The 24,099-nt window shown below is 54.3% G+C and overlaps 10 protein-coding genes across 10 annotated transcripts; 5 read left to right on the top strand and 5 right to left on the bottom strand.

The window, feature by feature from the left end:
* Nucleotides 1–187: 187 nt before the first annotated feature.
* On the bottom strand, nucleotides 188–2,083 carry VDAG_09138 (uncharacterized protein; the record flags this gene model as incomplete). Its single annotated transcript, XM_009655440.1, has 4 exons — nucleotides 188–563; nucleotides 1,099–1,284; nucleotides 1,613–1,839; nucleotides 1,892–2,083. 4 exons carry the CDS (start codon nucleotides 2,081–2,083, stop codon nucleotides 188–190), a joined length of 981 nt encoding a protein of 326 aa, XP_009653735.1.
* Nucleotides 2,084–2,505: 422 nt separating this feature from the next.
* On the bottom strand, nucleotides 2,506–4,192 carry VDAG_09137 (uncharacterized protein; the record flags this gene model as incomplete). Its single annotated transcript, XM_009655439.1, has 5 exons — nucleotides 2,506–2,955; nucleotides 3,016–3,084; nucleotides 3,300–3,556; nucleotides 3,644–3,678; nucleotides 3,768–4,192. The coding sequence occupies 5 exons, from the start codon at nucleotides 4,190–4,192 to the stop codon at nucleotides 2,506–2,508; spliced, it is 1,236 nt and encodes a 411-aa protein (XP_009653734.1).
* A 476-nt stretch (nucleotides 4,193–4,668) lies between these two features.
* On the top strand, nucleotides 4,669–6,158 carry VDAG_09136 (Delta(12) fatty acid desaturase; the record flags this gene model as incomplete). The annotated part of the gene is made up of 3 exons (XM_009655438.1): nucleotides 4,669–5,207; nucleotides 5,261–5,709; nucleotides 5,761–6,158. The coding sequence occupies 3 exons, from the start codon at nucleotides 4,669–4,671 to the stop codon at nucleotides 6,156–6,158; spliced, it is 1,386 nt and encodes a 461-aa protein (XP_009653733.1).
* A 1,506-nt stretch (nucleotides 6,159–7,664) lies between these two features.
* Nucleotides 7,665–8,057, top strand: VDAG_09135 (WSC domain-containing protein; the record flags this gene model as incomplete). The annotated part of the gene is made up of 1 exon (XM_009655437.1): nucleotides 7,665–8,057. The coding sequence occupies one exon, from the start codon at nucleotides 7,665–7,667 to the stop codon at nucleotides 8,055–8,057; it is 393 nt and encodes a 130-aa protein (XP_009653732.1).
* Nucleotides 8,058–8,676: 619 nt separating this feature from the next.
* VDAG_09134 (uncharacterized protein) lies at nucleotides 8,677–9,414 on the top strand (the record flags this gene model as incomplete). Its single annotated transcript, XM_009655436.1, has 1 exon — nucleotides 8,677–9,414. One exon carries the CDS (start codon nucleotides 8,677–8,679, stop codon nucleotides 9,412–9,414), a length of 738 nt encoding a protein of 245 aa, XP_009653731.1.
* A 2,420-nt stretch (nucleotides 9,415–11,834) lies between these two features.
* On the top strand, nucleotides 11,835–12,980 carry VDAG_09133 (uncharacterized protein; the record flags this gene model as incomplete). Its single annotated transcript, XM_009655435.1, has 1 exon — nucleotides 11,835–12,980. The coding sequence occupies one exon, from the start codon at nucleotides 11,835–11,837 to the stop codon at nucleotides 12,978–12,980; it is 1,146 nt and encodes a 381-aa protein (XP_009653730.1).
* A 137-nt stretch (nucleotides 12,981–13,117) lies between these two features.
* VDAG_09132 (uncharacterized protein) lies at nucleotides 13,118–14,617 on the bottom strand (the record flags this gene model as incomplete). The annotated part of the gene is made up of 1 exon (XM_009655434.1): nucleotides 13,118–14,617. The coding sequence occupies exon 1, from the start codon at nucleotides 14,306–14,308 to the stop codon at nucleotides 13,118–13,120; it is 1,191 nt and encodes a 396-aa protein (XP_009653729.1). The 5' UTR covers nucleotides 14,309–14,617.
* A 48-nt stretch (nucleotides 14,618–14,665) lies between these two features.
* On the bottom strand, nucleotides 14,666–15,467 carry VDAG_09131 (uncharacterized protein). Its single transcript, XM_009655433.1, has 4 exons — nucleotides 15,328–15,467; nucleotides 15,174–15,257; nucleotides 14,974–15,114; nucleotides 14,666–14,917 (listed from the first exon to the last, which is right to left on the bottom strand). Exons 1-3 carry the CDS (start codon nucleotides 15,450–15,452, stop codon nucleotides 15,027–15,029), a joined length of 297 nt encoding a protein of 98 aa, XP_009653728.1. The 5' UTR covers nucleotides 15,453–15,467; the 3' UTR covers nucleotides 14,666–14,917; nucleotides 14,974–15,026.
* A 1,524-nt stretch (nucleotides 15,468–16,991) lies between these two features.
* VDAG_09130 (uncharacterized protein) lies at nucleotides 16,992–20,100 on the top strand (the record flags this gene model as incomplete). The annotated part of the gene is made up of 5 exons (XM_009655432.1): nucleotides 16,992–17,208; nucleotides 17,334–17,549; nucleotides 17,821–18,485; nucleotides 18,542–19,633; nucleotides 19,705–20,100. 5 exons carry the CDS (start codon nucleotides 16,992–16,994, stop codon nucleotides 20,098–20,100), a joined length of 2,586 nt encoding a protein of 861 aa, XP_009653727.1.
* Nucleotides 20,101–22,576: 2,476 nt separating this feature from the next.
* On the bottom strand, nucleotides 22,577–23,050 carry VDAG_09129 (uncharacterized protein; the record flags this gene model as incomplete). The annotated part of the gene is made up of 1 exon (XM_009655431.1): nucleotides 22,577–23,050. One exon carries the CDS (start codon nucleotides 23,048–23,050, stop codon nucleotides 22,577–22,579), a length of 474 nt encoding a protein of 157 aa, XP_009653726.1.
* Between the last annotated feature and the right edge of the window lie 1,049 nt (nucleotides 23,051–24,099).

Genomic DNA, 24,099 nt, shown 5'->3' with positions numbered 1-24,099 from the left:
TGTAGGTAGATGAAAACGGCAGCGCATACGGCCAGAGTGAAGTGGGCGGCAGCGAATGCCTCGTACGCCCGTCGCCGAATGAGGCTCGTCAAGGGGATGGCGACTAGCACGCTCGTGATCTGGAGGAACGGCTCAGCACTCGCACCATGCCGCCAACCTTCTTGCACCTACCACAATACCCGACTTGTCACTCAGCTTCCCGAAGCCGCTTGATCCTTGGGTCGAAAGAGACAGCGGCGTGGGTCAGGCCCTGGAGGATGGCCATAATCCCCAGCCAACGGTGCATCGCGACATATGTTGGTAGGCTGAGCCCGCAGCCACTCGCGATCGGGTTCATCCGGGTTCCAAGAAGCAGCGGTGCCATGTTGACCACTGACAAGACATCTGAGCGGCGGATAAAGCCTGCGATATCCTGGACGCCGTAGCTTATGGCCACGGCATTGGCGGAAACGAAGACGACGGTTGTGATGAGGTCGAGCCAGGTGATGTTGTTCAAAGGGCGTATGCCGAGGAAGATCTGCTTCAAAGACAGATAACGGGAGAGATCGCGCTCTGCGATGTATCTGAGGATGGTCAAGGTCAACAAGGCAAAACTTACCACGATAGAACTGGCCAGGGGCTCTCCGATTGCTACGAGCACCATACGACAGCATCCATGATTCGGTGACGCGGCTTGTGAGGGTTCTGCTACCGTATGTCCTACAGAAGACAATCCAATGCTTGACCTTTATGACTGCGACAGGGACATGTTTCCGTCCTTGTTCGCACGACTGCACCAGGTCCCACTCGCAAATGGGGAGGACCAGCTGGTGTCGCAGAGGATGAGGGACGAGATTCGGGCCTAAAGCACTACTACGCCCTGATTATCGTATTGCTGGCCTTGAGGCAGGGCACGCTCTCCTCGCCTGCAAGTCTCCATGCACCCAGCCAAGTGGCGACAGGCTAGCCGTGCAAGTCTCCGGCCGACCCCATCCGAGCTTCACAGGCCAACGCAAACGCGGTCTCGCCTACAACGCCGCCGAGCTCGTCAGCTACGTTTTCACCGGTGGCAACACGTGTGCATCATGCGGCTTGGCATACAGTACAACTGGGACTCACGAGATAACGGGCTCCCTCAAGAGGTCGCTGAGTTCGTCCCAATGTTTTGGGCCCGCGATTAAGGACCACACCTGACGCTGGGAAGGCGACGCCGAGGAGATGATCGGGAAAGGCTCGACCCGCATCCTGAGCTTCAACGTGTGCAACATCGCCTTCCAGTGCAACACGAACTCCGTACTGTAGAGGCTGCCGAGGCGCACGTCAAGTACATGAATCCATTTTCTTCTCGGATCAGGGTCGGGTCCCCGGCGGTCTCGAACAGCGACGTCGAAGCTGCAGGTCTGGACTGGCTCAGGAAATCATCTAAGTTTGCTGCGCTCACTTGCTGGCGTTGGTCGCAGTAATGGGAACAGAGGTAATCCAGCGAGCAGCAATTCAAGCTACTTCTTGCATCCTATCTAGCCCGAGGGACATGAGTCCTGAACGTGTCTCTCATCTTGGTACCCGCTTTGCCCACAGGCCCGCAAGTACGTAGTCCTCAGATCCGGCATCGGCGGAGACGCACGGGCACTACAATTGTCCGTCTGCCCCCTCGCCATTGGACAAGCCCGGGACAGGGACGTCGTCAGCTTCTTCGAGGCCCTCGGATCTGGACTCTGTCGCCAGCTGCCCAGCTCTGTCCATCATGTTCCACCTCGGACAACGTCCTCTACTCTGCTCGAAACGGAATCCCGTCACCTTGTGACCAATCGACCTCACCAGGGGCTCCAACAGGAGAAGGGTCGGAGGTGTGTGGGCTTTCTGCTTGTCATCAGAGGAGGCAGCAGAAACGAACTGAAGACGGGGGGCTTACCTTGGCTTCGATGTCTTGACGCCAGCTCAGGTTGGCCGAGTCGTACGAAACAAAGCCTCCATCTTCGGGGAAGGAGACGTACAGAGCGAGCTCGATACCCCTTAGGTTGCTGTAGTGTTCGCACTTCGTCAGCAAGGAGCCGATGTTCCACCTGACCGCCTTGTTGTATCGTTCGACGTCGCGGGTAGGCATCTTGCGTCTTTCCTGTAAGAGCATACACGGGTCATTTCGTCGCTCCTACGGCCGCGTTTAAGTATTCTGTCACGGGCCAGGTGAGATCAACTCAAGAGGTAATGCCACTGTTTTTCAAGAATACTAAGTTGAAGAGAGGAGAGAGAATCGAGCAGGTGGCGCGTGGGCGCCGACGCGTGTTATGTTACACTCGTCGGCTCTTGACCCTGGTCCCGCACCCCCTTACATTGGCTCCCATGAAAGACACCCCATCCTAAACTCTTTCTGAGGGCGCACCTTATCCGAGACAGGGGCAGGCTTCGTGATGGAAGATAATGGGACGGATGGGGGTTAGACTGCTCTGCTGATGATATTGTCTCTTTGGGGGAAATAATGGGTCAATTACCCATCGACCATCGCCTCCACCTATACTGCAACTAACGTTAACCACCAGTTGCCCGATTCTCACTCGATACCCTGGTCCTCCTAACCACATCAACCAATCTTCTTCTCGCCTTCTTCCCGTCAAACGCCTGTCCATGATCTAAGTCTGGAAACCACAGCACCTCTAACAGTCCACCTTTCCACACTCCATCTTTCCATCTTTCGGTGTCAAGACCCCCATCAGGTGCGCCTGTCAGATATGCACCGATGACTTTGGCGTCAATTATTGAATCTCTGCCGGACAAGACCACACTGACGGAATGGCCCTGGATGTCTTCTTTCCACAGGATATTTTCAGCCCAGAAGAAACGCCGGAATAACGTGTGCGAGATGCCCATGTCTTTCGCGCCAAAGTACGAAAGCAGATGTTCATTTGCACGGGTCGGCTTTCGGTACGTCTGGTTATTAAGGAGGTTAGCCGAGGTCGATGATCGGGAGATGTGGAAATCCTGACAAAGTTGTACGCCACATCAGGCAGGTGTAGTAGAAAAGACACAGGGTCAACGAACAAAATCGGGCCAATCACCTTCGCGGTCCGTGGCGCGCGAAGGAGATGCGTAGTGACTATACTTCCGTAGCTTTAAAGGCTTATATTAGTATATACATATGGCTTAAACACAATTAGAGATAGCAACTTGGAATGGAGAACTCACGAATGTGACACGAGCACCACCCTTTCCCATCCATGTGCCTTCAATATGCAAGCAACCTCGTCGCACATTTCATCTTTCGACATTGCCTCGCCAGTTATCCTAGAGCTCACTGACATGATCTCCAACGCGATGATGCCTACCTGTCCATCCGACGGACTCTGGCTGCCTTCGGCGTTGAGATCAGCTAAGAAATTTATGTATTGGTATAGTCCGATGCCAATGCCATGAATGAACAGGACGGGAAGCCTCGTCTTAGATGTGTGCGGCCGGTGCCAGTAAGTAAGAGTCTTGGCGGGGGAGCGACTGGTGGCGAATGGAGTAAAGGGACGCAAGGGGAAGACCGCCGCGACAGAGGTGCCGTGGAATTCGAACGAGTAGTAGCGCAAATAGACCCACGCTACTGTGTCGACAACAAACACACACTTTCCGATGATGCAAGTCAACCACCTATTGCCGATATAGGGGTTGCAAGAGAGGAACTCACCAGGTACCAAGTCAAACTCCGGTGCAGCATCTCGACTTTATCAAGCGTCAATCTCAGACACTTGGCGTTGCCGTGCCCGGGTTCCAGCTTCCTTCCCAACAACTTCTCCATCTCTCCGACGTACTCCTCAAGTTCCTCATCATGTGCAGGGTCAACATCTCCGGTGTTCAAGAACGCCCACCGGAAAAACTCCTTCATGTTTTCTCGCTTGATCTCGGACAAGGGCGCATCCTGGAACCACTTCGTCAAGTACCGTTCCGGGTCTGGAACGTTGTTGTTGCACTCTCGGAAAAGCCTCCGCCGGTCTTCTCGACAGGCGGTCGGGGGATGTACCGCGGCTCTCTGAAGGTAGGCTCGGCGCGGAAGATAGAAGACCAGGTAGAACACCGCTTCCAGGGCGAGCCATACCTCAAGCCCGACGGGGAATGGTAGAGGGAGAGGAAATAGCACTCTGGCTAGCGAATAAAGAGTACTGAGCGGCGCGATCAGTGACAGGAGGAATATAGATGTACGGATCAGAACGTAATCCCAAATGGATGTTCCTACCATGGCGATGAATAAAGTCGAGAATGGACCGATATTCACAGTTGTGGGAGGGACGGAAGATGCGCCAGTGGTCGGCCGGTAGACCATCGCGAGTCCTTGCACATGCTTTCTCGTCAGTGTTCTCCCTCGCATGGGGGTTCAGTTTGGGAGGGAAGCTCAACAAAATCTCAGGCCAAGCCAGCTCGTTGCAGACCGACCTGCGACCCAGCTGCAGTGGCCAACAACCTGCGAGTCTTGCCGTGGTCTCCTTGACCGGGCATCTAAATAACAGTGACCTTCTGCAAGCTCCTCAAACGCACTCCTTTTCTTCCCACTCTAGCTTTCTTCCACTCTGCCCACGATCAATTCGGCCCTGGAGTGGACAATCGTGTCTTTGTGGCTTGCTCCTCGAAGAATATCTAGAAGAGACCTCGGCAACTGCACAGCTTCTCTCCTTTTTCCTTCCCCCCTCCGTTCTCTCTCTCTCCAGATCCATCACCATGGCTTCCCGAACAACCTCGTCGGCCTCGGTCAGGAATCCTGTCCTGCGCCGCACCGTCACCTCGACCACTACCGAGTCCGACCTGTCCTCGCCGTCCACCGCCGTTGCGTCTCCCTCCGACTCGCCCCGGCCCTCGGCCTCGTCCACCTCCCTCTCCTCCATGTCCGAAATGGACAATCTGCCTGAGAAGACCGTCTCAATGGGCAAGCTCCTCGACACCAATGGCAACGAGTTCACCGTCCCCGACTTCACCATCAAGGACATCCGCGATGCCATCCCCAAGCACTGCTTCGAGCGCTCCGCCCTGAAGGGCTACAACTACATCATCCGTGATATCCTCTGCCTCGGCACCACTTTCACAATCTGGTATAACTTCGTCACGGCAGAATACATCCCCAACACCGCATCTCGTACTGTCCTCTGGGGCCTGTACACCGTCCTCCAGGGCATGTTCGGCACCGGCCTCTGGGACATTGCCCACGAGTGCGGTCACGGCGCCTTCTCGGACAGCAGGTTCATCAACGACTTGACGGGCTGGTCCTGCACTCCTCTCTCCTCGTCCCTTACTTCAGCTGGCAGATCTCGCACAGCAAGCACCACAAGGCCACCGGCAACATGGAGCGCGACATGGTCTTTGTCCCCCGCACTCGCGAGGAGCATGCCAGCCGTCTCGGCATCATGGCCCACGAGCTCGCCGAGCTCACCGAGGAGACCCCGATCTACACCCTGATCAGGCTCATCGGTCAGCAGCTCATCGGTTGGCCCAGCTACCTCATCAACAACGTCACCGGCCACAACTACCATGAGCGCCAGCGCGAGGGCCGTGGCAAGGGCAAGTCCAAACGGCTTCCTTGGGCGGCGTCACCTCTCGACCCCCGCAGCCCCCTCTACGAGAACAAAGATGCCCTGAAGATTATTGGCTCCGATGTTGACCTCATCCTCGCCGGCACCGCCCTCTACTTCCTCGGAAACACGTTCGGCCGGGCCAACCTCGGCGTCTGGTACTTTATCCCCTACCTCTGGGTCAACCACTGGCTCGGTAAGTCGCCTTTCCGTGAATGAAGAGGGCATCCACGCTAACCATGACCAGTTGTCATCACCTTCCTGCAGCACACCGACCCCACCCTCCCTCACTACACCGGCGAGCAGTGGAACTTTGTCCGTGGCGCTGCCGCTACCATTGACCGCGAGATGGGCTTCATCGGCCGCCAGCTGATGCACGGTATCATCGAGACGCACGTCCTGCACCACTACGTCAGCAGCATTGCCTTCTACAATGCCGACGAGGCCTCGGAGGCTATCAAGCCCGTCATGGGCGGGCACTACCGCTCCGACACCCGTGGCGGTGCCCTGGGCTTCGTCAAGGCCCTGTACACATCAAAGCGCATGTGCCAGTGGGTTGAGCCCAGCGCTGGCGCCCAGGGCGCCGGCAAGGGCGTCTTGTTCTTCCGCAACCACAACAGCCTGGGCGTGAAGCCCAGCAACTAAAGGATGATTCGGGGAGAGTCGAGAACATGACAACAATTTGGAGATGGAACGGGCCAGCATACAAGCGTGCCGCCGCAGTGGGACACTCTTTTCCCCATTCCTGCCGGTTTAGAGGAGCTCAAGGTTGTTTCGGACGGGCTTCTTCGTCACACTCGCCAGATGGCGCGGCCGCTCGACAGCGTGGTGCCGCCATCGGTCGACCTGCTGGTATATTCGAGACATAAAAAGCAAATTAGAGCACGAGAGAGTATTAGATATTGACGGCCGAGCCGAGCCAGAGAGCCAATTGATTCACGTTACCTAGTACTCAGGTCTTCTTTTCGCCCGTGTAGCCGTTGAAATGACTCGGACGGGCGTGGTGTCGAATTATGGAAGGCAATTTTGTCCGCCACCAGGAATTGACCATTCTTTAGGAAAGACTGAGTGAGATTCTGGGGGTTTTGGCCAACATAGTCGCAGACTTGCCGCTGAGCTCTTGGGGCTCCAACGGCAGTTTCTAATCATCACCGACCACAAAGCCCTCGAGTACTTCACGACCAAACAACGACTCAATGGCAGGCAGGCACGGTGGGCAGACGACCCGGCGCCTTGTGACTTCAAGATCACCTACCGTCCAGGGCGGGAGAACGTCGTGGCGGATGCTCTGTCGCGGAAGTCGTCCGAACTAGCCACCCAGAAGGCGCGACGAGAGGCGCCATGGGACAGAGTGCTACTGAGTCAAGACCTGGTGATCAGCTCCGTTGACTACGAAGTCATGGCCGACCCCCGTACAGAGCCCGAATCCGGGCGAGGCCCAGAAGTAGCATTGATTACGCCCGAAACTATAGAGCCCTCGGTCAGCTCTGGAAAGGAGACTATCCGGGCACCGGAGGGATGGGAGTTGCTGGACGCCGTCCTCCGAACTAACAGGACGTCTCCCTAATCACATCTCTACCGAGAGAGGGCAGAGAAAAAGGTCGACGGTTGGACGACGAACGAAGGGGTCGTCTGTCGGAACCAGCGCATCATCGTCCCGGACGAGGGCATTCTCCGAACACTGGTCGTCAAGGAGAACCACTGCAGGCAGGCTCAATGTAGCCCACCCGGGGCGCAACAAAACAGTCAGACTGGTCCCCGAGAGGTTTTGGTGGCCAGGTTTGTCGGCCGATGTCGATCGATTCCGGGCAGATTGCAAGCCCTGCGGAAGAGCTCATGCAGACAGGGAAAAGACCCCGGGCTGCTACAACCGTTGGAGGTTCCACACCGGATATAGCAGCATGTGACGACCGACTTCCATTACATGCCCAAGGACAAGAACAGATACGATTGCGTGTAGGTCGTTATCGATCAGCTCAGCAAGATCGCATTTTCCTTACCCTGCTATCGAACAGTGACCGCAAAGGACGTCGCACACATATACTACCTTCCAACGTTGACTGTGACGGTTTCGCGTCTCCTTTAAGGGCGGATATTCACATGCCGTATTGCTACGACCCCAGCAAACGACTGGATGAGTACCAAACCAATATGGCGTTCCCCGCCATCCAAGGCACGAAGTACAACTGCCCACAGGGGTGGGTCCGCGTCCCACACATGCAAGTCGAGGTCTATTGGAACACGCCGGCATTCAAGGGCCGCTGGCATCAGGGCCAGGGCACTCAGCCATTTGTCCTATCCAACGGGGATGTTTCTGGCTACAGCTCTCACGCGGACTTTCTAGCGGCGTGGGATGAGAACGTACTCCAGAATGTCATCAACACCTGCAATGTGGGGTTTGGGGGCATTCACTCTTGCCCGGGTGTTACGCCAAGTACCATTGATAACTGCAGGAGTGAGCACAGTCCGCTCATGGACGAAGATCTCACAGGGGCTCTCGATACATTGCCTGGCGACAGGCCACTCGAGGGATGGGGCTTGTGATTTAATGCACACTTCTGTGCCTCAATCCGGGAAAGGGAAGGCCGTCACGAACGATTTTGTCTTGATTGCCTGCCCAGCTAGTTATAGTCCTATTGCGAGACAACTGGCTGTTGGCTTCACGCCACCCTGCATGTCATCCAAGAGGTGGCAAAATGGCTCTGAGTTCCGTATGTACAATGTCAGCACACATTACCATTCTTTCAAAGAGATGTCGGAGATATGTCGGTGTAGTGGCTTGCTCGTGTCCCGCCCGTAGCCGGCTTAAAGCTTCCGATGACTTAATATCCAGCTTAACCAGGACAGCTCTCTATCCACAGTGATCGTTACGATTAAGATACCTGCAGCGGCGCAACACGGTAGCTGCGGAACTGCGGTACAATGTGCTGTGCCTGAAATAACATCCTGGCGAGTCCTTTAGCGCCGGGCTGCGTGATACTTCAGTGGCAGGGCCTAAATCGAGGTCACGGAATAAAGGCCCGAGAAATGGCATAAACATGCCATTCGAGTCTCGGATTCAGTCTTTACATTCAAGATGCGCTGTATATAGAGCGTGGAACCTCCATCATTGGCACGATCATACAATAGTGTAATTGCATGACTTCAAGCCAGAACGTACGCAATGGAATCGTGGGACGCATCACGCAATTTCCAGCAACGGCTTTCCAGAGCGATCAAGGCTCTTGCTGCTTCTCAACAACTTGCCGGGTCTAGTGATCAGGGTGGACCCTTAGCGGAGGAGTCGCCCAGCCGCAAGCGTGGTCACTCGGATGATATTGACGATCACCGCGCCAAACGCCAGAGGCCTGGCGACGTAAGCCGCAAGCGAAGGCTCTCTCTTGAGAGCGACGGAGAGCACCAGGTCAAGCGCCAGCGATATCGCGAAGACCTCAAAGATGGCCTCGATGCCAGGCTGGAGCTATTTTCACTGCTCCAAGAGTGTAAAACGAAGTCTCAATTGATTGGCATTCTGAGCCAAATACACCGGGACGAAATGACTCTGGCCATGGCACTGAATGATGCTCCAGAGTCGCTGAGGCGCCAGGCTGTTTCGGATTTGGAACGACGACAGCCTGCTGCGCACGCCCGCATCCTCCAAAACATGCTTCAAATACAGCAGTCCACAGAACGATTCGACCCTCAGTCTATTTTTCCTGTTTTGATCCTACGTGAGGTTTTCGGTGACAAGGGCTGCTTCGTCTGTCAAGAGGCCTTTCACACGTGGGAGAATATTGTCGTCAAGCGCTGTGGGAGGTGTCCGATGCACCCGCGCTGCTTAGCCAACGAAATTCTGTCTTCGAGACTCCCTTTGAATGGAAAGTGCCCATGCGCTGGCGACATGGAATGGCGGTGGGATTAGACTTGGGGGGGTGCCTTGGGTGACCAGCCGCAGGCGGCGTAGACAGTCGTGGTATGGCCTGGTCTAGCCGGCCAGGACGATGGGTGTAGGGCTGGGAGTCTTAAGCGTCACGAGGGTAGGAAACAGCTCGGCTCGAGCATCCCTAAGATATTGGGCTGGGAAATGTAGATGCCATGAAGAACGAGTGGAGGATCAAGGTCGTAGACGTCTTGTTGGTTAGTGCGCGGTTCTTGATAAATGCCAGCAACCCATCAAGCTCAATATCTCTAGACTCTCGGCTTCACCGTTAGAACTCTTCATCATCAGCCAGTATGGGGCGTCTGGGGGCACGCGTGCGGGAATCAAGTTATCGCGCATCCAGTGTTGAATAAGAAGGAAGATGTTACTAGCGCAAAGACCAACTTGAGAACAAGCACAATAGAATTAGCCATTTCTATCCATATCCATGAAACCCTAGACAGGCTTTCCACGTGAAATACAGTACGCCACGAAACAAATGCAGAAGCCTAATCGAAAAGAAACCTGGAGCAACCACCGACACAGCAGCCTGTCCGTGTCAAAGTCAATTTGAGAGCATATTGATCGACACATTGATCCAGTGAACGTAACTTCAATTAGGTGATCATCAGTCTTCCCCCTGTTTCCATCATATCTTGTAGCACTTGACACCGGTGACGTTCTGTGGTCTATCAAAGGACACTGGAAAATGCGTTGTAAAGGCGGGGACCGATTCGTAGTTGAAATAGCCATGATTGATCTCCACATTACACTGAACCAGACCGAGGCCGTTGTTGCTGACAACTCTCCCATTGCACGCCATGAAACGTACCTTTTTAGGCTGCGCACCGGAGTTTTTCACCTGAATGTCCTCTCGATGCCGGGTGTCCTCAAGCATAAATTCAACCCGCACTGAGCCAGCCGGCGGTTTACTTGGAGTAGAAGGCTGTCGCGAGTGGGTGGTAGACGCGACAGGGGTTGTGGAGGTGGAGTGTGGTATGATGGAAGACGAGACAATCCAATCTTTGGACGAGATGGCTTTGTCCGAGCCCAAGACCATGCTTGAGGATTGAGCGGAGGGGTCTGCTGTGGGCCTATCAAGGCAGCTACAGCTTGAAGTTGGTGAGGGGAGAGCAGTCAGGCTGCTCTTGTCGTGACTCCCCGTCTCAGAAGAGAGGGCACTGCTGCAGCCAGACTGAGCCTGGACCCGGGCAAATGCCGCGGCCAAAGCCATCACACCAATTACGACAGATCTCATTCTGGCCCGTTACTGTGCTCAGGAGTGTTTCTCTAGAACTACGAGGGACGTAATAGATGGTAGGGAAGCTCGGCTTAAGTATTCCTGGACCAGGTGGTGGATATTGGGCCTAAGTCAAGGCTCCGTGAAAGGAACAAAGCAGGGACCAGCACGAAGACTGGGCTTTGGTGCCGTCCAGGTACATAAGGAAGCGTGCCGTTTGTGGAAGACATCTCTTGTGTATTCTACTCGACGATGTTACATGGTGCTGCGCCATACCCTACAGAGACTGGAATGGCGCCTCTCCTGTCCACCCACTGTGGCGCCCTGGAGCAAGCAGCGGCTAGGCCACTACGCACAACGGCCTTGGTGATAACGCCGATAGTAGCCGGGGCTCTGTTCTTAGGCTTGATCATTGCCTATGTTGCGCGATATCGAGTCAAGAAAGTCTTGTTCTTGAAGGCTCGCCAGGACAACCCTTGCTTAACGTGGCAGGCTTTCACACGTATTCAGGGATTGACCCCAACACAACGCTGGGATGAGTACGAAGTGCAGCGTCATGAATTGATCCATAAATCGTTGGAAGCAAAGGCAGGTGACAAAGTCAAATCTCATTGACAGGGACATTCTGAGGGGCCATCCGACAGAAGATGGGAACACATGAAAGGTCATTCCCGGGGCCTGTTCGTTGGTGCACGATGTACTAGTCTGTGGGAGACGGTTGGTTAGCCTGAATCAACGTCCAAGGCCTATTTTGGTCGGCCAGATTCAGGACCTCCAGGATCCACAGGCTCTTTCAGGTCCAGGAACTTGGCCATTAATGGAAACCAGCTGCCGCGAGTCCGGAATGGTCTCCGGTACTCCAACGCTAACCCATTGTGCTGTGGGCGCAGGGATATGCCCCGCCGTTGCACAGCCCATGGTCTTCTGAAAGGACGTGATAAAAATAAATGCATGCACGTCCATTTACGGACCTGCAATCGTCGAGATCATCGGCTTGATCATCGGCTTCAGTGGTTGGTGATATAAGAACAAACGTAGGCTGCTCTCAACGTCTCATTACAAATGGCATATTCTATGCTATGCAACATGCAGACACTTGTTAACCATCCTGTCACTACATTTCAGTATCTATTTTCCCGCTTATTCGCTGTACCCCATCTTCACACAAGTGGCAACCCCCACCATGGCTTCATCCTCGATAGTACCAATGCCAGCTGCTTCCGCACTGATAGTCGGGCACAAGCCGTCTAAGCCGGCAAAGTGGCCGACGGGCGATTTCGCTGCGCGCAAGACCCTCAACAATGTGACGGTCATGATCAAATGGCACTTGCTTGGAAAGATTGAGGCCGATGAGATCATATCGAGGCGTCCTGTTCCTGCACGACCTCGCAGCAAGCACTGGTGCCGCGGAATTCCATCCCCCGATACACTCCCGACCACCAATGTGCATGAGAGTAGCAGGGCAAAGATCGACGATTTCCATCGACAAAACCTCAAGGCACGTCTAGCATCCCCTGGTGTCGCAACGACCCTTGCAGCAGATGCGACAGTTCCTACACTACCACTCCAACCTCCCCATCATCTATCGAAAGGCCATTTTCGACCAACACACCGCTCTGCCCCTTCAGAGGATGCTGAGTTCATATTCCTCCACTCGACGCCCTGCACCATCAATGTTCCGACGTTCAGTCATGGCCGCATTCGAATCCCCAAGCCCGAGTCTATACTTTGTGCAGACATCATGCCTGATAAGACTCTAGACTGGACGGCCTTTCAAGTCGCCATCCTTGGCGGAGCAGGCGATCTCGTCTCAGGCGGCTCAGACCTCACGCGCCGCACCGATGATGATGAGTTTGATGACATCACAGCCTGGTTCGACGACTTCGGCTTCGAGTCGGCTGGCAGATTCGTGCGCGCCAGACAGTCCGCTCCAGCCGGGCTGGCGAATATGGTGCACTCCAGCGCGAGAACTACTGGGATCAGCTCTGCCCCCCCATATGCCACCTGCCCGGACCTGGAACTTTCTATTCCGGTGGCGAGGGACTTGCAGCGCGGGTTTGTCGACGAGGAAGCCGCCGGCTCGCCGACGCTGTTAAGGGACCAGCCCGGTTGCCAGGTACGATCGTCGATGTCAATGAGACGGTCGGAGACGGATTGCAGCAGCGACCGTGACAGCGAGATGTGGAGCCCGCCGCAGAGTCCCATGATAGATCTCACATTCTTGGGCCATGGCGACCACCAAGACTTCGTTCTAATGGGTTACAATCTTGGGCATGATCTCAACGACTTTCTGAGGTGGGAATCACATCAAACATGCGGGTGGAGATAGAATTAGGATTTATGTATTACAGACGCGTAGTAATTGAGGCCTCGTGAGCATCCTTCATTTCCGTCGCCCTCCATTACTACTTGTCGGCCGCCTGTCCGCCTTCCTGTGTTTCAGGCTTACTAGATGCACACGTTGGCCTAGAGTAGCCGGTGGGTGAAGATGGCGGTTACTAGTGGTGCAAGCACCCAGAGAACCGGAATGTGGAGGTACGATGATGCGCCCGTCACAAAAGACGGCGTGGCAGCCGTTGACTGTTCTCCCACGGCTTCGCTCTGTGTCGGGGTCGCGCTATCGGGCGCTCCTCCAGGCCCGGCATCATTACTGGGGGTTGCTATTGCGGATGATGAAAAGCCTCTCGACCTGGTCGGAGTTGCTTCGAGGGAGTCGGTTGCTGAGTTCGTGGTAGGATCGTCAAGGTTGATTGTCTCTATGCGATCCCTGCTTTGACCACTTTGACTCGGCTGGGCTTCGGTCGTGGCGCCTTCGGGTCTAGACCCAGGCCCTCCCTGGTCGATGGAAGTCGTACCTGGGTTGACGGTCGCCTCCGGGGCTGGGCTATCCAGGACAGTAGTCTCAGGACGATGGTCTCGATCTACAGACGTTGATTCTGGCTCCGCGATTGTCTCCCTTGGGCTGTCTTGGTCCACAGACAGCGACCTGGACTCCGTCGTTGATTGGGCTGCTTCGGTGCCAGAAATGGAGGAGGTTGGCCGACCAGAGCGAGAGGCGTCGGAGTTGGAGGTCTCCTGAGGAGCATCAGTGGTACTGACTCCGAAGGTCTCCTTGGTGCTCGGTGTCGGGGTTGGCGTCAGGTCAATCGGCTGGACAGGTGTGATTGTTTCGCCAGGTAGTTGCGATTGGGTCTCAGTGACGAGCTTTGAAGTGGCGATTGGTCCAGAAGGAGTAACCATCCACGACGTAGAGTTTGCCGGAACCGGCTCCAGGCCTTTGCAGAAGTTTAAAAACTGACCGAACTTCTGGTCGACGTAGAGGCGGCGGATTGCGGGCCCATCATCTGCGTTCGCGTCGATGCAGGATATGCAGAGCTGGAAGTCCTGCTGAAACTGGGAGCTGGCTACGCAGAGCGCAGGGGACTTGCCTACTGCTAGTGCTTCCTTGTAGCAGTTGTTGCAGTCGTCAAAACACACCGCAGGAGCCGTTGGTCCATCGTCTTCTTGGCGCTGCTCGTGCCTTGGCAGACCACGCCTGGGAGGGGGCGCGGGTTGCACAGGGAGAGACGAAGGGGTTGGGAGCACTGAGAGATCCATCGCAGAAACCCGATTCCCAGTTGTCATGGTGTTCGCCTCGGCATACTCGTTCTTGTCCATGCTGTAGGATTCGAAGATGGAGTATGGGAGACCAAAGGCATGTGCGTTCAGGTTGAAGTACTCTTCATCCAACGGAACGCGTCCCGTTTCGCCCTCTGGCCGGTGGACTGTTGAATAGGGCGGGGAGTGGATACAGTATCTCAGTTCACATACGTAATTGTCAGCCGGAGAGTCGGCCCAGAGGTTGCATCCCGGAGGCTTTGGCGGATTACAAACAAAGCCAGGCACGCAGCCAAAGGTTCTGTTGGAGGTCCGGTCATACGGGCTTTCCAGATTTCTTCTCGGATTATTTGTCGGAGCAGGGCATGCGGTGATGTGGTGGCAGCCGAGGACGCATGGGAGGCATACGTAGGGGCAGAAGAGTCAACAGGACGGGGCAACGTGCTGGTGGTGACTTGCGTCACATCTTCCGTTGAATGGTCTGGCGACGAAGAGACTTGAACGTGAGTGGTCGACGCAATGTTGCCACTCGTCTCAACCGCGGCCGTCGTCCAGATTGTTGTCGTATAGTAAGTGCAGTCCGTCTGCCGGTCCAGGGTACCCAGCTCGAGGTCGACAAGCTCTTGGTCAACTCCCAGGGAGAGGCCATATACGGGCGTAGGTGAGCAGCTGTCATAGGTCAGAAAAACGCGTAGGAATTCTCTGAGTATCGGCCTGAGACTCACACAGATGTAGTGATCGTGGCCGGATAGGATGTTATCCCTGACAACACGGTGCTCTAGGTCCCAACCTCCGTGGCCGTGTAGTCATCCGTGATGTAAACGGTCGAGATCGCGATCAAGGTGATACGCTCAGTCGTCGGTTCGCTAGGATAGATGTTAGCGACGCGTTTGCTTTCAGGCAAGGCCACGGTACATCGACTTACTACACGGTGGTGGCAACATTCTCGGTTTCAGTGACAGTTCTGGTCTCGACGACTGTCTCCGTCACATACGTCGTCTCGGGAGAGCTTTGAAAAATCAGCGGTACGTCCGCCGGCACTGTTGGCGTCCATTCGAACGGGATGCGATACATACCACTGTCCTGAAGTGGGGATGGAAGAGTAGCCAGCCTTGATAGAACAGTAACCGGCACACAGGTCATATTGTGGTGTTGAGTCGACAAGAGCCGCGAACACGCCGGCGGTCAGGATGTGCCATCTCATTGTGGGCGAGTACAAAGGGTGCATAGGTCTGGGACAAGAACGAGGCGGGATGTGTTCGACAACGGCGCCTGATATTTCCCATCTTATGTACATCCCGTGGCAAGGACGCTGCGGTGTATAGTGGACATGAACTTCCATGACCTGGAGACTTGACTGAAAGTTCATCAAGACTCGACAGTCTATACCCTGTGGTCGCGATCGTCAGGGAATATTGATCCACCCGTAATCATACTTCTGCACGCTATACGTCTCTCGGCCTACTTATCCGTTGTGTTGGAACCTGACGTTTGATACCGGCTCAACTTGCTTGCCATATGGCATGACTCAAAGGGCCTCGCTTGCCGAGCATCGCTGTACAAGAGGATGATGCCCGAGATGGGTGATTCCGGGACGTCCAATCTCCGTGGCTAGCGTCTTCCACACCAGCCTGAGCTGGCCTTCGTGACATCTTGGCGAAGCGTACGTGGCCTACAAGGAGTATGGAGGACTGTGTTTCTCACATGAGCCTACAGCTAGGACTGCGGGGATGATGTTGATACTGCGTCTTTCCGGCCACAGTCATTACGGGGTCCAAAGTCGCCAACAAGACGACCGGGTGGCAGCATACATACCCACGCTGCGATTCATTGACTGACTTTTTGTTCGAGCTTTTGGTCCCATGACTGACTCCTCTCGGATGTTGGTCGAGGACTGGTGAAGGCAAGAGCAGGCTGATTGGAGGGTCCATGTTATCGCGCGGGGCGCAAGCAATAGTGACGATCGCTTCCGATGCTGCTCCGTTGCACCGATGAGATAGATAGCCGGTGCCCTGAGGGTTGCCCTCGCCATCGATCCTATGACGAGGGTCGCTGGTCCCCTCACACGAGTCAAGAGGCCCTACATGGTGTTCGGGGCCATCAAGCTACAGGCCCATATCGCAATAGGCGACGGGCTGTCATATTTTTCGTTTCTGTCAGATACTAGACGTGAGGATTACGAAGACTGCGGCAATCAAGAGAAATGAAGGGTTTGCATTTGTCATCGGTCAATAGATTGGACGTTGGTGGTTGGTCGTTGGTGGTCGGTCGTTGGCTGTTGGCCCGAGAGGGACGCGGAAGCTTCCTCGGAAAAAGTTGATCGTCGCTTTTAACTGCTGTGTCCACTAAAACAGCTGTGGTGCTAGCGCCAACTGCCTCTTTCGTCCCACAGCCCCAACCAGATCAACATCCAGCTTGTCCTACTCTGGAAACAAAGCGACAGTCCCGTAGCTTCCGGGCGCACGACCGGGGCCTTGCGCTCGAGATTCCGTCATGTGACCCGCCACGAATGTAGGGTATCTTCCTGACTCGATCATTGTGAGTAGTCCTACCCCGCGCTAGTGCCCGTTGTGACCATGTTCGCATTGACTGAGGGTTCTCGCCCCACTACTCGTAGCCTAACCCCACCTCCCATGCAGACTACGGCACATCAAATCTGGCATGTCCCCTGTGAAAAGGACTAAGCAACATCCTTGAAGACTTGCCGAAATGACCAACTGCTCTCGGTGGTCGTCATCCTCCGATGTCCGAGAATTGCCCTTCCTCGGTCCAGCCGATGAGTGCTCTGTACTGTTCCTCTAACCGCCGTGTCCAGAAGGACGGCACCCTTACCCAGCCTGGTCCTGGCTCTCCCTGTTTGGTCAGCAGCTCCGTGGGGTCATCTTTCGCTTGGCCGTCCTCCCCCAAGAGAATGTGCGGCATGGCCATGGGTATCTGCCGAACACCCCGATTGCCTGTTGGTTCGTGGATCCTCAATTTGCCCGTGCTGACGAGCCTTCCACAAGGCCGATCAGAAACGCCATACAGCGGTGGGGGCTTACAACAGATACTGATGTGACCCGCAAGTGCCCTGATCGTCTGGTAGCAGTAGGTGCCCAGATCAGGACAGCACACCTGCATTGGCTGCCTGCACCCGGAGTCGTCACACGCAGCATCTGGCGCAGGAAGATGGGCTGGACTCTCGCAGTGCAGAAATCCTCATGCCGCACTTGTTTCGTGCCCAACATCGGAAACTCCCTGCCAGCCATGGTTCGCATGCTGGCCATCTGCTTCGTCGCCGCCTTTTCCAGGGTGGTGTTCGGTCAGTTCGAGGGGTGGACCGAAAACCAAGTCAATGCCTCGATGTGTCTATGGGCGCAACCAAGAGGTTTGTTCGCTCCGATCGACCGTGTTCTCTGACCTGCCTTTGCTAATTCGTCCTTCAGGCGCCGTTATCAGAGACACAGTGTACCTCGACGGTGGCTTCCTGTACTGGAGCCAAGGGCTTTCGAACGGACAGTATGGCCCCCCTGAACAACAAGGTCAGTGGCAGTGTATCTTCACCATCCCGGCTTGCATTGACGGCCTGTCAGAAAACCCTCTCGGCCTCATGTACACTCTGAATTTCAGCCAGCCATTCCAGTCGTCCGACAACTTCACGGCACTCTTCGGCACGATCTCCAAAGCCCGTGGCGGCGTAGGAAACACCAACAACGACGCACCGAATTACTATGACGGGGCCATGCTCGTCAACAGTGCCCAGCTGTCGCTGTATGGAGGCTTGGTCAAGAAAACGGATGCTTATCAGCCCCCGCGTGCAGACGATGCACTGACCTACCAGGCCTATCAATACGGCCCGGTAAGGAATCAGTTCGAGGCAGGGTTCGTCTCGAATACGCTTCCGAGTGGTATGACACGATACGTCGCCTACGGTGGAGCGGTCAGCGCGCCGTCTGAGAATATGGCATGGTACTTCGGCGGGCTTCGAGCACCAGACTGGGGCCCAGTCTTCCAACGAAACACAAACGTCTCACAAAATGCCCTCAACACCTCGAACACTCTTCTCACTCTCGACATGGCAACGCAGACAACTCTTGAATGGACCAATAATACCTTGCCGGATGGAATTCGAAGCCGGGCGAACCCTGAAGTGGTTTGGGTTCCGGTGGGGGAACAAGGCATCCTGGTGGTTGTTGGAGGCGTCACCTACCCTGACTGGTTGACAAGCGCCCGCAAGTCAGAAAATCCCACACAAAGTGTAAGTCATTAGGGTCTTTGCGGCTCCGCTCAAAATCGGTGTTGACAGGTATACAGAAGGCAGAGAGCGACGAGTTCATGAGTACGGTCGACATCTATGATATCGCCAACAACACCTGGTACAGACAGGCTACTTCAGACGGTCCGACGGCGCGCGCGAGAGCATGTGCTGTGGTGGCTCCCGCCCAAGACCAGTCCAGCTTCAACATATATATTTACGGAGGCTATCCCGGCGTGGACCCCAAAGTGGAGATGAACGATGAGATCTGGGTCCTGTCCCTTCCCTCCTTCACCTGGACCAGGCTCAGCGACGGTAGGCCAGGTCGTGGCCGGAACGGGCACAAATGCTTTATGCCTTATCCCGACCAGATGATGGTCATTGGCGGAATGACCTCGGAGGCTGGCGATCATCTCACATGCCTTCCTGATCTCATTCAGGTCTACAACTTGACAAGTGGCCATTGGATGGAAAGCTACGACCCAGAGAGACACGCTGACTATGGCGTTCCCGCGGCCGTAAGGGAAGTCATTGGCGGCGGTGCTGCAGGAGGAGCCATCTTGACGGCTCCCAGCCCTTTGGGGTGGTCTGATGATGGACTAGCCAATGTCTTTGCCGTATCATACCCGACGTCGAAGATCCAAACTTGGTATCCCTACTCAAGAGCCACCGAGGCCGACCGACCGCGCTTTACGCCAGGCAGTGATGGAAGAGACAGCACGGACGATTCCGGCGGCGGCGGCGGCATGCCAAGATGGATTGGCCCTACCCTGGGAGTCACACTGGGACTGGTCTGCGTTACTGCGTTTCTCGGAAGCGTCTGCCTTTGGCGTAGGCGCAAGATTCGCCGTCGGGGCACTCACACCGAGTATAATGGCAACCGTATTCTGTCCTGGATCAGAGGCCAGCCAACCGAAGAAAAGACTCGCACAGTCACGACGGAGGTTGACACGCCCTCCAACCCCGACGTACCAGTGGCGCAAGAACCGACTTCATCTCCAATCCCAACTCCACTTGCCATGCCACATTCCGAAATGATGGGCACCCCCTTTGCAGAGCTCCATGGTGATTCTTACACTCTCCAATTCAGCAACAGTAGACTGACATCCACCGCTCAGATACCTCAAGACCCCCTGAGCTTTCCGACACAGGTCTGTCTCCCATGGAAATTATCGACAAGCATACGCACTTCGGCACTTCGCCTTATCCAACGTCTATCCAGCCAACATACTATTATGGCTCTGTCTCAGACAAGGAGATTTTGTCCCCCTCCGATTCATCGGGTGTACTTGGCCCCTACAACCTCGCAGAGTCCCCAGCCCATGGTGTTGCCAGTCCTGTTGACACGATCGTTGGAATGAGGGATCGCGTATGGCCCACGGTCTCCAGCATAAGCAACCACGATACTGGTCATCTTCGACAAATCAGCGAGGCCACTGTCAGTTCGGCTTCTGACGCGGAAAACTACTCCTCTGTACCACTTGTTGTTTCCCCTTTTGACAAGTCCGCTACCAATGGCCCCCCACTGGTTCCTATCCCAATCAGGCCGACGATAGTCAGCCCGGCGCCCGAGAAGATTTATGATCATCAATTGAGTCCCCAGCATCATCATCAATGATTGATCACCTCACGAAATTGGATGTCTTCAATAGGAGAAGGAAGACGCATCTGAGGCTCATCGACTAGAACCACGCGGAAGGTTTTGGCAACTTTGATTACAGCTGTAGCTGCACTTTTGTGTTCATGAAGCTGATGCAACCTATCCATGTTCCAGGAGGGATCACAGTCATGTGCCCTATCAGCACACCAAAATATGGGTTCGTAGTATGTGGAATACCGGTGGAAACCGTGACCCGAATTGCGAATGGCGAGATGAGTGGGATGGCGAACGTAAGCGTAAATATACAATCAAAGTAAACTACCACATTCGATATCTCGAACCACGCAAAATTTGAGCCCGAAAGTTCCGCAGAGTCGGTAGAGGGTAGGCGGAACGCATTCGCACACCATTCATCTTGGAACACAAAACATCAACCTCCAAGTGAACAGCTGCAGTCGTGTCTTGTCTTCGCGGCCCTGTAACACACCAATCAACACCCAATTTTTCGGCCGTCGTACTAACGCCCTCCTCCTGCCAAACAAACTCTCTCTACCGGCTATCTAACCTAACGAACTTTAAATCTATAGTGCGAGTGTGCCACTGTAGCTGCTGCGCTTGATAGTGTGTTCACGCAAGGCTCGCGGCTGTTTCAATGAAGGGGGAAAGTCGCCCGGTCTTGTAACATCCCCATTTCAGTGTCGACGCTCATCTATGGAGTCTCTCGAGACCAATACTTCTCGAGGTCCGACAACGAGTCCTTATTCAACGGCACTCGAGTGATCCCTGATGCCTTATGATCTTAAAATCCTGCTTGCTTATTCCTTCTGCCATTTACTCCTGCTAGACGTGATGCCACTCCGAGACCGAGTAGTTCTCAAAGGATAGCAGCATCTGAAGCATCGGGAGTTATGTTACAGAATGGACTCTTCAAAGGTTGGGGGAGCATCAAACGCGGCCAAAAATGGAAATCGGTGGCTAAATAACATAGATTACGGCCCGGGACTCCCACTGCTGTCTAACTTATGCTCCGCTTGACTGAATAAGACTGATTGCCGCAACGGCTGTATGTATTCCGAGTCATGACTGGGCGAATTTCTGTAATAGCCGCGCCTTTAGGCAACACATATCCCGCGCTAATCACCTCGTAAGGTCAGCAGCTAGAAATCGTGAAAAAAACAGGCCGGGCATAATGTGACCGAGACGAGGACCCCAGATAAGGGCAATTCCAAAGAGGCGCTGCATACTGGTGGGGACCATCCATGACACGCGTGGATGTCGTAGGGGAGATAATTATCGAGCAGGCCCCAGCTACGGTCCTGAGTCTAGGATGCGACGCGTGCATCGCGAGGCCCGCAGAGGGCCAGATTCCTGGACCTACGTTCTCATGAAGCACATAAGTGACGGCCCCGTACCAAGTCACTCTAGAAACTGGACCACATTTCAACCCGATTTTCCAGTATGCTGATCAGTTTAACCGATACTAGAGCGCGCGTGCATGGGCTCGTTTGGTCTAAAATAGTCCGATGCGCTCTTCCCGGCACTTGGATACTTCTCGGCCCACGACTGAAAGCTCTTTATGACGGCGAAGATCTCTCAGGCGAGGTGATTTATCTTGCACTGGTATGTTTGGAATGGGATGGAGACTTGCAGTACGATCTTGATACTTCTGATCTCCGAGCCATTCTTCTTCCCCATTCGTACAACGAAGCCACTTGTGAGGCCAAATTAAACGACTCCAGCATCATTATAAACATCTGGGCGTGGGCAAAGCAAGATGACGCTACAGCTGTCACTAGTGTTTACAACGCCCTTCTATTCGAGGATTCAGATTGCATGAGGAGCTATCTCATGTACAACTATGACGAGGGGGATGAGAATGCCACTAGCTGGGGGGTTCGTACGATAGAGCATCGGGAAACCAGCACTGCGCTGACTGAAAGAGAACACTTCTGTGAAGGTGTTTCTGCCCTGGCTGGTCGCCATAAGGGAAGTTTCCGAATTCACTGTACTATGGTGAGGGTGAACGGGCAACCAGTGTCATGGATGTTTTTTGAATGGGACGGTCGACCTTCAATTGAAGGAGATGGGGGGTTCGGGTGGCTTCACCAAGCTTGGGATAAGTACCAGCAGTTGATTTCTGATCCGCTTCCTTGACCCACTATACTTGGTAGTCAATCACCATAGAATATGTTCTATCCTTAATTTTAGGTGCCCAAGTGCGGCATTACTCTCCCGTGCGGCTCATCATTCAATACCCTGCGGCATTTCTCCCTCTGGAAAATCCGAAACCTTTGCACTGTTTTCATGCAGGGCTGCCTAGCTCCAGGAGTGATAATCGTTGCGTATTTTCTAGAATCTGGCACGTTGGTCTACTACGTCTGAGGCATTGATGGCACCTAACTCTGCAATTCGACATGAAATGTTACTAGATTGCAGGCAAATACTCGTTCGCTACAGTTCTGCCTTGTGATTAGGGAACGGCCAAGGTCGTTGACTACTTCCGAGTCGACTGCTCTATACGGAGCCGCTTTAGGCATCGAGCATCTCGGATTATGCCAGCTGCAATCTCAGCTTGGGCCCAGCTGTTCCGCTTGAGGACTTCAACAAGATCAGTAAGGTAGGCTGAGCCGTCAATCCCAGCCACTTCGAGATCAGTAGCTGCGTCTTGAAGCTGGTGACACTGGCGATAGTTTTCAGCGGCGCGGAGATACATCCTGTGAAGTAGGATCTCGGTTTCAGGATCCCGCAAGGACGAAGACTCCATTGCAGCATCCCCTTCATCGCTGCAATTTCCCAGTGCTACTTGCTCATAGTATCCACCAAGGAACTTAGCGAAGAAGACCCCTGACCACTTAGGATTTTGGTCCGCAAGTGTGACTGCATTCTTGATGAACATTTGGTCCACGGGGCCCTCAGCAAGCCGGATAGTAGGTCGAGAAGGGCTGCTGCAGTCGGCGACTGGTGACATTGTGTTGACGTAATTTTCTTGCAGTAATGTGCCCTGGGATAAGGAGCATTACAGTGAACACTGATCAAGCTGAGAATATTTTCTAAGAAGGAAACAAAACGATCAGCTTTCCTTGTATGTACTTTACTACAGGCACAAAGAATGGGTCTTGGGCGATCAGGTGAACCAACCGCGGACATCTTTAGGGGCCCGAAAGCTCACTGGCCCTTTGAACAGGGATGTTGACAAGCGCCAAAAAAGGCCCTACCTTACGGTTGCAAGAACAGTCCTGAAACTAGGCTTTTTGCAGATGAGATGTGACTCACTACGATGGGTCCCTAGTCCCAATATTTCCTTGGGTGTGAGGAGCGTTCACAGATGAAAGCCTCATAAATAGCTATTCCAAGCCGCTAAATTTTAGACATTTGCCGTCAATGCCTCGAAAATGACCTTCATCACACTTCTCTCATTACTTACGATCACGTTGTCGGCACGAGCTAGTAGCTCTTGCACCTGTACCGCAGCATCTTCAACTCGCCAGCAACCTCCAACACACCAAAGTGATTCCTACTCCACAACGTCACAGCCTTCTACACCCTGGATCCCTTCTTCTGACGCGTCAGGTACCCCAGACTTCACGCAACCCCCTTCTTCACACGCCTGGACGCTGGTCCCATCGATATCAAGTCCTGAACCAAGTAGAGACACGCAGCCGCACTCATTATCTCTATCTTCCTTTGCTCCTTCACCATCTAGTTCTAGAGTGATGCGATTTAGCCCCCAGTGCTCCTTTGCGAACCTTACTATTCCACAGTCATTTGTTAGGCAAAGTATTGAGAACTTTTGTTCTGATGAAGAACTTCTGAACACAATAATTGCGGCTCCTATTTCGGGATTAAGTATGCGAACCACTTTAAGGTGGTCGGTAGGTATCAATATCGAGTACGAAGGCGAATATTTATTCCTTGACGTTGCATACACGCGCCAGGCATGTCGGGGCGCTGTCTCACTTGCGAAAGGCCAGACTCTGGAAGAACAGAAGGAATACTGTCGCTTGAGATTTGAGTCCA

The sequence above is a fragment of the Verticillium dahliae genome, genomic scaffold (genome assembly GCF_000150675.1).
Source record: "Verticillium dahliae VdLs.17 supercont1.23 genomic scaffold, whole genome shotgun sequence".
Lineage (NCBI taxonomy): Eukaryota > Fungi > Ascomycota > Sordariomycetes > Glomerellales > Plectosphaerellaceae > Verticillium > Verticillium dahliae.
This window is presented reverse-complemented; position numbering and strand designations above follow the sequence as displayed.

What these genes read in the sequence shown, in the direction of transcription:
- VDAG_09131 (XM_009655433.1), bottom strand. Translation starts at nt 15,452, where the DNA reads ATGAGATGGCACATCCTGACCGCCGGCGTGTTCGCGGCTCTTGTCGAC. An exon ending in TCCATCCCCACTTCAGGACA is followed by an intron (nt 15,258 to 15,327) that starts GTGGTATGTATC and finishes GATTTTTCAAAG; the next exon opens with CTCTCCCGAGACGACGTATG. An exon ending in AATGTTGCCACCACCGTGTA is followed by an intron (nt 15,115 to 15,173) that starts GTAAGTCGATGT and finishes CATCTATCCTAG; the next exon opens with CGAACCGACGACTGAGCGTA.